The following is a 10,000-nucleotide window of genomic DNA, read 5'->3' on the forward strand; positions in this document are numbered from 1 at the left end:
GAGAGAGAGAGAGAGAGAACTCGCCGCAATCAAGGCCTCCTTTTTACGAGCGCTGAGCCCCAGGCATGCATGAAAATGGCCGGGCGCCTTATAAATTCATCGGGAAGGGCCACCCAAGAAATGCCCTCGCTCTTGTTTTGCTGCGGCGACTAGGGCTGCCAGTTGGCCGTTTTTTTGTAGCAGGCAGGCAGGCACAGGGGAGCCAACTTGGGGGGCAAAGGGGTCACTTGTTCTAGGCCCAGGGAGAGAGGGGGGCCGGAATCGGAACCTCATTGCATCGTATGTATTGTGTTTGAGGCCCTCTCAGATGGCGTTGTCCCAGGCACGGTGTAAACTGTCAGCAGCCCTGGGCAGGCAGGCTCACATTCACCGCTCACTGACTGTCGAGAATGCGTGTGCAAAAAAGATGCATAGAAAGGCTTGCTTTTATAAATCTGTCAGCTCCCTCCGATTCACGGGCAAATATTACGACATTAGGTTTTATTTTTCTTAATTCACCCTGCCCTGGGTCTGTTGTTTAGTTGATTGCGCGTCTTTTTGCCTGGCTGTTGCAAAGGCGTTGTGTCAAGGGGGTGTTGTAACCGAAATACTTTAGACTGTTTCTCTTAGGGGTGGTACGGTTCACAAAATTCACGGTTCGGTTCATATCACGGTGTGAAGGTCACGGTTTTCGGTTCTCTACGGTTCATGATAAATGGTGAACTGGGAATATTAAACAATGTTTATATAACAGTTATAAAGTGATGATGCGCAAGTTGAATTTGACCTTTTGCATGTGTCTGAGAACTGCTAACCTGCGCTTGCACTTAAACTGTCGTCAGCTGATGTGCGCTGTCTGAGCGTTCCAAGTGCCCTCTTTCAATTGGCTAATAGAATCGGACTTATCACTAAATATCCTACATATGGTTTGTATAGGCTTATAATGTGAAAATGGTGTGATTTTAATTGTGTCATCCTCTGATTGGTCTTATACGCTAATGTTTTAATCAGAGAGACTGGATAAGATACTCCTAGAATCTCTGTTTTTCTGGGCAGTACATGAATTGCGGTTTGTGATGGATTGCACGGTTCGGTTCGGTATGTGTGTAAATTGTACGTTTTCGGTTTTCTGTGCGGTTTGTGCCATCCCTAGTTTCTTTTGACTGTTTCTGGCTTGGTTCAGTCTCCTTGCTTTGAACTTTCTCGCTCAAATATGACATGACCCTTGTTGTGTGAGGTTTTTTAACGGGGGAATGCCACAACATAAATGCCAATCTGCTTTGAGAGTTAGAAAAGGGTTGATTCTCTCTCTCTCTCTCTCTCTCTCTCTCTCTCTCTCTCTCTCTCTCTCTCTCTCGCTCTCTCGCTCTCTCTTGTCTCTCAATCCCACAATCCCCTTTTCTTTCTTTCTTCTCTGGGCCCTCCCTGATGGCAAATAGGGACTTTTTAACAGTGTTCTAGTTGGAAGCCCTGGAATAATGTCTCAAGCCTGGTTAAACACATACAAAGTGCTGTGTGGAGCACAGAAAAAGGGGCCAGAGGAGACCCACATGGTGTGACAAACACAGGAGAGAGAGAGAGAGAGAGAGAGAGAGAGAGAGAGAGAGAGAGAGAGAGAGAGAGAGAGAGAGAGAGAGAGAGAGAGAGAGAGAGAGAAGAGGTAAGATTTAGAGGTGGTGAGGGAAAAGAGGGGAGGAACGTTTTTAGAGAATAGCGACTGTAAATATTCAGGAGGGGGGAAAAGACGTTCTCACATCATGCCACATTAACGTTGAAAAGAACGCTAAATGCTGGAAAAAAAAAGTTTTTCATACCAACCAACAAAAACAGCCTGCAGTAATGTTTGGGTGAAACTGTATGCTCAGCTGTTGTGTGCATTTGAAAGTAGGTTTCTAGTTACTGAAACTCCTTCACTCCTTTCTCCTCAATCCATTCATTAATCCGTATTTTGACACCTACACAAGTCAGCCAGATCATGCAAAAAAATATGCCAATCACTGAGACTTGGATTGATGTGTCTCTTTATTTTGGGAGCATTCGTCAAGTGCAGGTTTGCAATGTTGCGCAAAGATTTGCATTCTTTAAAACAATGACTACTTAGTATCAGGTTTCTCAACGGGGGCTCTACAGCCCCCTAGGGGGCGTTACGGAGCCCTAGGGGGGCATTGAGAAGGATACAGCTGAGTGGGGATGGTGCTTAGGTGCCTTTAATTTTTTAATGCTAAGAGGGTCGTTGGTAGTCTTATGATGAGGTTAAGGGGGCGTTTGGGGGCTTATGATGAAGCCAAGGGGTCATTCAAAAAAGGTTGAGAAATACCGGCTTAGTGGAACATACTGTATTTATCAAAAGAATCATTCAGACGGGCTTCATTCAAATCTGACTCAGGCCTGCTTGCAGTGGCCATACAAAATGATCCAATGATGCTGCCCTTTTGTGAATGTGTGTGTTTTAAAGCTTCATTAAGAGCCAATCAAGATTTTCTTTTTTGAAAGTATCCGTGTGCCTCTATTGTGCAGGATAGTGATGACTCAGGCAGGAATGTGTGGCAGAGAGCGGTGGGGTAGGCTTGGAAAATGACCCTGTTTTGTTTTGTGAAACAAGAGCACCGGTTTGATTTTAAGAGATAATAGCAGGGTTCTACCAACTCTTCTTTTCATACCAAGATAGCTTTTTTGTGGCCATAGCAGCTCATGTATATGGTTAAGGCCGGATTAAGATGGCCTGGGATCCCTAGGCTACAGGTTGCTGGAAGCCCCCCACAAAAGGCAATGTTTTGCGTAAAAATTATATAGCTAGCGTCATAATTCTGAGCTAGAAATTTAACATTTGCCGATAGTTTTTTTTTTTTTTTTCCAATATTGCATTTTGTCATGATTCTGCATACCCCCTCCTCCCCTTTTTTCCAGTCAGGGGGCCACCTGGCAGGTGGGGGCCCCTAGGATGCAGCCATATCTAGCTTGTGCATTACAGTAATCCGGCCCTGTATAAGGTACCTCTGTGCCACAAGAACCGACCCCAAACAACCAAGTCTTCTTTGTTCCTGTCCCACAGAGGCAAGGCTCCCCTCCAGTGGACCAACTTCGACCCGGTGGAGTTCCTGGCTGAGATGAAGTCCATGAACTTCCAGGTGGACGTGTGGGAGGAGATGCTGCAGAAGGCCGGCGTGGGCCATGGCTACATGGACCGGCCCTGCCTCAACCCCAAAGACCCTGACTGTCCCCCCTCCGCACCCAACAAGAACGACACACAGGTGAGTCATGACAAACAGACTAGATCAGTATCTTGTCGGCTATATGGACCGGTCCTGCCTCAACCCCAAAGAACCCAAGAACCACACACAGGTGGGCCATGCTAAACTGACTAGATTAAAAAATTAGAGGTTAACTTGCTAGGCAATAGGCTTTCCATGTTAATCGCTGCCTCAACCAAAGACCCCGACTTTTGGGGGCAGGTAAGGAACAAGACCAGGCTCCTATCAAAATCACAGTGGGGGGACACATAACAGCACATGCTACTGTGAATGTTGCTTGAACAATACACAATAGTCCAACAGTTGCAAAATCAAGGCTTAAGAATGTTCTACAAGCTGACATGCTTGCGCTGAATGTTGTGCAGTGTAACTGTCCCATTCCTTATGTTTAATGGTAGAAATAGACATTGTTTAGATGGAGCCCCATTTTTCATCACATTTATTTGTACTAAATAAAGTATTTCTTTCTTTGTACTATATAAAGTATTTTAAAAGTATACGTATTAGTCATTTGTCCCCTCCCATGTAATGTCTGCCGGGTACTACTTTAACCACACAGCCACACATGGTCTCAGTGCACAGAGGTCCTATTGTGTGTTTCAGTCCTAACCTACCCTGAGGGGGAAAGGAGGCACAGGGTGCATGACTTTAATTGACCGTCTGCTGTTTTGCAATCAAAACTTCTCAATCTTTCCTTCTTCTGTTTTCAAATCAAAATGGTCTTGCATTCTGTTGGGTTTTCTTTTTTGTTCAAAAATGTCTTTTATTCTGCTTTTCGATCAAAATTTCCTTGCATTTTGTTTTTTTTTTATTCATTCAACGTTGTCATTGTCTTTCATTTTGCTGTTCTTTTCATTCAAAATTGCCTTTCATTCTACTGTTTTTTTCTATTAAATTTGTCTAATTCAGTTTTTTTTCCATTAAAATTGTCATTCATTCTGCTCACTTTACATTCCAAATTAACTTTGACGTGCTGTTTTTCAATAAAAATTTGTTCTGCAGTTTTCTTTTAAATTCAAAATTGACTTTCATTCCACTGTTAATTAATTTAAAAAACCTGTTTGTCCCTCAGGGCCTCAAGCTGGACATCGGCCGCATCCTGGCCGGTGGTTGCCACGGCATCGCCAAGAACTACATGCAGTGGCAAGAGGAGCTGATCATAGGAGGCACCGTCAAGAACGGAAGCGGAAGGCTGCTGAGGTACGCACTGCACACGCGTCTGTCTGTGTCTCCGTCTGTGTTTGTGCCTGTGTCTGTACCTATGTCTGTATTTGTGCCTGTGTCTATGTCTGTGTCAGTGTTTGTGCCTGTGTCTGTGTCTACATCTGTGTCCTTGTCTGTGTCTGTGCCTGTGTCTGCATCTCTGTCAGTGTCTCCATCTGTGCCTGCCTCTGCGTCTGTGTCTGTGTCTGTGTCTGCGCCTGCGTCAGATGCATCAGATGTCCAGCACACAGAGCCAAGTTAGTCAGAGGAAAAATGCACAGCATACCCCCACCCCATCTTGTCTACTGGATATCTATGACTGCGTAATGCATCTGCACAGTGCAGTGCTGTCTGACGAACAGCGCACAACAACAGTTGGTTTAGTTAGTTAGGAGACAGACATGGGACAAGAAAAAGGAAATTGAGTAAGCCTGGCCAGACACAGGGAGAGTACAGGGGATTAAATGTGTGTGTGTGTGTGTGTGTGTGTGTGTGTGTGTGTGTGTGTGTGTGTGTGTGTGTGTGTGTGTGTGTGTGTGTGTGTGTGTGTGTGTGTGTGTGTGTGTGTGTGTGTGTGTGTGTGTGTGTGTGTGTGTGTGTGTGTGTGTGTGTGTGTGTGTGTGTGTGTGTGTGTGTGTGTGTGTGTGTGTGTGTGTGTGTGTGTCTGTATGTGTGCAATACATGTGTGTGCGCATGCATTTCTGTATCTGTCTGTGTGCCTCACTGGGATTGCAGTTGTGTGTGCGTGTGCGTGTGTGTGGCTCCGACAAGCATGTTGAATTGCGTGTAGTGTAGTGTGTGTTGGACTGAGTGCTATAAATCTCTGGGCCATTAGCGTTCTCTGCTGAAATGGTAGAGGACCCAGCTGTTCCCTGTCAACCTCCAGCCATGCCAACTGAGGCCGACTAAGAGACATTGTGTAAATGCCATTATCCAAACTCCTGTCCTCTCTGGTGCTTGTGGCCTCGTGATGACGGCACAAGACGGCATTGACGATAAAAGTTTAATTCAGTATCTCGCACAAGCACAATTCAAAGGCAAGGCAATTTTATTTGTATAGCGCATTTCATACATAAATGCAACTCAATGTGCTTTACACATCTCATTTGCAATTGGTATGTCGAATGGGGATAAGCCCCCCAAAAGTTGTTGTGGCTCGGCTGACAGTGGGGAAACTTAATGGTTTTCTCCGCGTCAGCGAAACGCGAGGCCACAAGCACAGATTGAGGACAGTGTTGGGCTGGGCTGTATGGGACAAGATAATGGACTGTACCCATTTTCACACCATGCTGAAGATTACCCCCCTTCCTTCTCCCCCTCCCCAAGCTTCCTCCAAACACATTTAGACTGCAAATAGCACGGAATTGATACCTTGAAGAAGACCAAGCCACCCCGTGTGAGCATGTGGGCGATGAACACAGAATTCTTGTATTTCTGTTGACATTTACCCAAAAGATGCATATGTAGGAGTGAGTTTTAATTTGTAGAATATCTCGTGCCATGAAAAAAATTGTCGTCTCATGTCAACCTTAGCAACAACCCTGAAGTTGTGTTTTTGCGCACAAACACACACACACACACACACACACACACACACACACACACACACACACACACACACACACACACACACACACACACACACACACACACACACATACGCAACTCACAAACTCAAAGGTCCACTTTGTTTCGGTCACATTTTTTTTAGCGGCCCAAGTAACATTCGTCTTACCCATGGAGAGTGAGTGAGAGAGGGGGAGAGAGTGTGGTCCTGTTGGCGTGTTAGCATTGGCAGGACAGACTTATGCCGCTTTTCATTTGAGTGTAAATGCACTACACAGTTGGTGTGGGCCAGGCTAGACCAGGCCCGGCTCCACCACCACCACCACGGAGGCTATGACCAGGCCAGACGAGACGGCTCTCAGGGCCACTCCGCAGAGCGCAAACACAGGGCCCGTTTTCTCAGCTGTTGGGACGTTGGGAGTGCTGTGTCGTCACATTCTGCTGTGCTGCCCCAACCATTATCTCCCTCCCTGCACCTCACCCCTTCCTTAAAATGTCGCTGTTGACAAATGGATTATTTTCAATTCAATAAATATGAGTGTAACTCATGAATAATCAGATGAACAATTGACAGGAAAATGTGCTGGTGGTGTGTGTAGTCACAGTGAATCCATATGTGGAGTGGAATAGCGTAGCTATGTTGTACAATGTAGCTATGTGTACATTACGTACAATGTTGTAGAATGTAAGGTTACCCATTCGTTTGGTTGTGAAGTTGTCAATGCTAGTTGGAAGGCAGAATTCACACGTCTTCTGAATCGTTTTAAAGAGATTGTTAAGTTTTGCATTTTTGTGTGAAGGAGGCTTTTTCAAGGACTAGTATCGCCATACCACTGGTTGAATAATTTGAACATTAATAATTATGAGGCTAGAAATAATTGAGAATAAATCTAGAGTAATAAGTAATCTCCTCTCTTTTTGTGTCACTTTTCTCCTTGCGCAGTGCCCAAGCCCTGCAAACCATGTTTCAGCTGATGACCCCCAAGCAGATGTACGAACACTGGAAGAATCACGACGAGATCGCCGCCCTGAACTGGAACGAGGACAAGGCGGCGGCCATCTTGGAGGCCTGGCAGAGGAGATACTCCGAGGTGGGTGGTCTGGCCTCGTCTAGTCTGGTCTGGAACCTACTCAACAGAGAAGGAGAGGCTCATATGTCTCTCTCTCTCTCTGTCTCTTTCTATCTCTCTGCCTCTCTCTCTATGGCTCTCTCTCTTTTGCTGTCTCTCTGGTCAGCTTGGAAGTCCACAGGGAAGAAGGTTTGTGTCTCTGTCTGTCTGTCTGTCTGTCTGTCTCTCTCTTTCTCTCTCTCTCTCTCTCTCTCTCTCTCTCTCTCTCTCTCTCTCTCTCTCTCTCTCTCTCTATCTCTCTCTCTCTCTCTCCCTCTCCTCAGGCTTGGCTTCAGCTTCTATTCGGCTATGGGGTGTGAAGCATTTTGGTCCCTAGTCAACACGAGACATTAAAACAAACAGCAATAAAAGCCCACCAGTGCACTTACCAATGATGTGTCATTAGCTGCAGGAAAATACTGGTTTGAGGGGAGAGCATTCAGCGCTGAACCTTTATCCACTTTTCAGATTGAATTCCGTCTCTTTGCTCTCTTTGATTCTTGAACCTTTTTGTCATTGATCTAGCATGATGTTACAAAAGCAATGGCTGATTCTTTTCTTTGCTGTTTGTGGTCGTTCATTTTACGAGATGTTACGGAGGAATGTGGAGTGTTTGGTTGGGAGGTTAGGGGAGACTTGTTAGCACAGCTGAGGAAGACCACCTCGTTGATCCCTGGCTCTCCCTCCTCTCTTGAAACAATGGCCAAGGAGGATGGCAGCGTGTGTGGGGGGGGACATTTGTTTACCAGACTGTTAAGTTTGACGCGTGATGGGGTCTGTGTGTGTGGGGGAGACAGAGAGAGAGAGAGAGAGAGAGAGAGAGAGAGAGAGAGAGAGATAATATGAGTAGGTCTGATAGAGAGAGGAGGGGTGTAGAATGTGTGTGTGTGTGCGTGTGCGTGCGTGCATGTGTGGCGAGGAGGAGGAAGGGGCTGCTCTGGTCGTATTTCACTCAAAGGTTTGTCGGAGGAGTGACGTGAGGAGGCCAGCTGCACAGGCTTTGAGAGGGGAGCGAGGGTGAGGGGGGGTGGGGGGTGAAGATCACTCGCAGGTCGCACCATCTCACACAAACACACATTCCCACACACACATACATTCTTAGTGTACACACACACATGCGCACACACACACACACACACACACACACACACACACACACACACACATCCTCACACACACACACACTCCCACACACATATATGCTGTACACACACACACACACACACACACACACACACACACACACACACACACACACACACACACACACACACACACACAGCAGAACACAGCTCAGGTTCGGCTCAGCCCAGCACAGATGTTTCCGACAGCTAAACAGATAAGCGTCTCGCTAGTGACGCAGAAACCTGTCCTGTCCTCGTTTGCCATTTGTAATGTCACGTGCGGACACCGGCTCCTAATGAACTCCGGAGAATGGCTTTTTTGTCCTGCATTGGATCGGACAAGCATCCAAACATGAATTCGCTCAATCACAAAAAAATGTGTTGCTTTGGGTAGATTGGAGTAGGTAGAAGCATTTCAATCTCATGCTTATTCTCATACTAAAATGTTTTAGTATGTTTTAAGTTAATACATTTTTTGTATTTTTTTTCATTAAGGGAGTAAGTTACAGAGCATGCCTTTTTTCATGCAAGACAAGACATCCCTAAGTTGTTCTTTGGTAGTTTACACAAACCTTTCAGCCTTGTAATTTGACGCTCACATGTTTTGTGTGATTAATTCCTTCCCCCTTTTCACAATTCGAAGTACCTGGACTAACTTTTTTAGTCGTTTATTTCCAGAATTCATACTGACTGACCACCATCCTACACAGTGCACCTTTAAGGTACCCTCTGTCTTCTACACCTCCTTCCTTGTGCCTTTTATTTCAAGCGCTTTGCACGGGGTTGTGTGTGACCTGAAAGGAACCGAAGCAGATTCTGTAGCCAGAAGCAACGCTTTCCTTAATAGTCACATGTAACTTAGCAGTACTAGCAACAGCAACAGTAAATAGCAACAGCAAATAACACGCCATGCACTTCATTTCATTGGCTTATTAGTTGCCTTGTGTGTATTTGCAATTATTCCATACAAGCAAGCGATTTGTAGCAACAGTAAATAGCAACAGCAAAGACACACGGTGGACTTCCTTTCACTGGTTTATTAGTTGTCGTGTGTATTTGTACAGTAATAATTCACTACAACCCCAAAGATTTGGAGCCAGGAGGAACATTTTACGTAAAAGTGCAAATAGCAACCAGTGCAAACACTGCAACACCGGATATGCAAAGACACACTAGCGACTTCTTTGCATTAATTTGGTTGGTTGTTATGTGTGCTACATTGTGCCGTACAATTTTAGGAATATAATGCATTCCATTTTTTTGGTCATGTTATATGCATAAGTGAAGCGCACCGAAGAATTTGAGTCGTAAAATAACAGACGTGTTGTTAGTATTACGCGGATGCATTCCTCGCGTATCATCTGACATCTGAGTCGGTTGCCAAATGTTCTGCGACACCCCATTCCCCGTACCACACGCACACACACATACAGTTCTCTTTCTCACACACCCAAACCCCCCACAAGCGACAAGTGTTGTTCAGGAAGTTTTGTTGCTTTGTAGGCGTCCGTGTTGTGAATTGCGGTGACAAGCTGCGAGCATGAGGAGAAGGGAGGGAGGTCTAAGGGCTGTGGTTATGAGTGAGGCCATTCAGTTGCTCTCTTCTCTTCTCTTCTCTTCTCTTCTCTTCTCTTCTCTTCTCTTCTCTTCTCTTCTCTTCTCTTCTCCTCTCCTCTCCTCTCCTCTCCTCTCCTCTGCTCTGCTCTCCTCTCCTCCTCCTCTTGTCCCTGCTTAGCCACACTTCACACATAGCCTGGCTGCCATGCAA

At 45.7% G+C, this 10,000-nt stretch overlaps 1 protein-coding gene across 2 annotated transcripts in view; it reads left to right on the forward strand.

Moving 5' to 3' along the window:
- The window catches only part of ptch1 (patched 1), a 101,992-nt gene that overhangs the window by 26,491 nt on the left and 65,501 nt on the right, over positions 1–10,000 (forward strand). For both annotated transcript variants that reach the window (XM_063186205.1, XM_063186204.1), the window contains exons 6-8: positions 3,032–3,230; positions 4,303–4,430; positions 6,943–7,090. In XM_063186205.1, the coding sequence (XP_063042275.1) occupies positions 3,032–3,230; positions 4,303–4,430; positions 6,943–7,090 (475 nt within the window). The remainder of the gene's footprint in view (positions 1–3,031; positions 3,231–4,302; positions 4,431–6,942; positions 7,091–10,000) is intronic.

The sequence above is a fragment of the Engraulis encrasicolus genome, chromosome 21, assembly GCF_034702125.1.
Source record: "Engraulis encrasicolus isolate BLACKSEA-1 chromosome 21, IST_EnEncr_1.0, whole genome shotgun sequence".
Taxonomy (NCBI): Eukaryota; Metazoa; Chordata; class Actinopteri; order Clupeiformes; family Engraulidae; genus Engraulis; species Engraulis encrasicolus.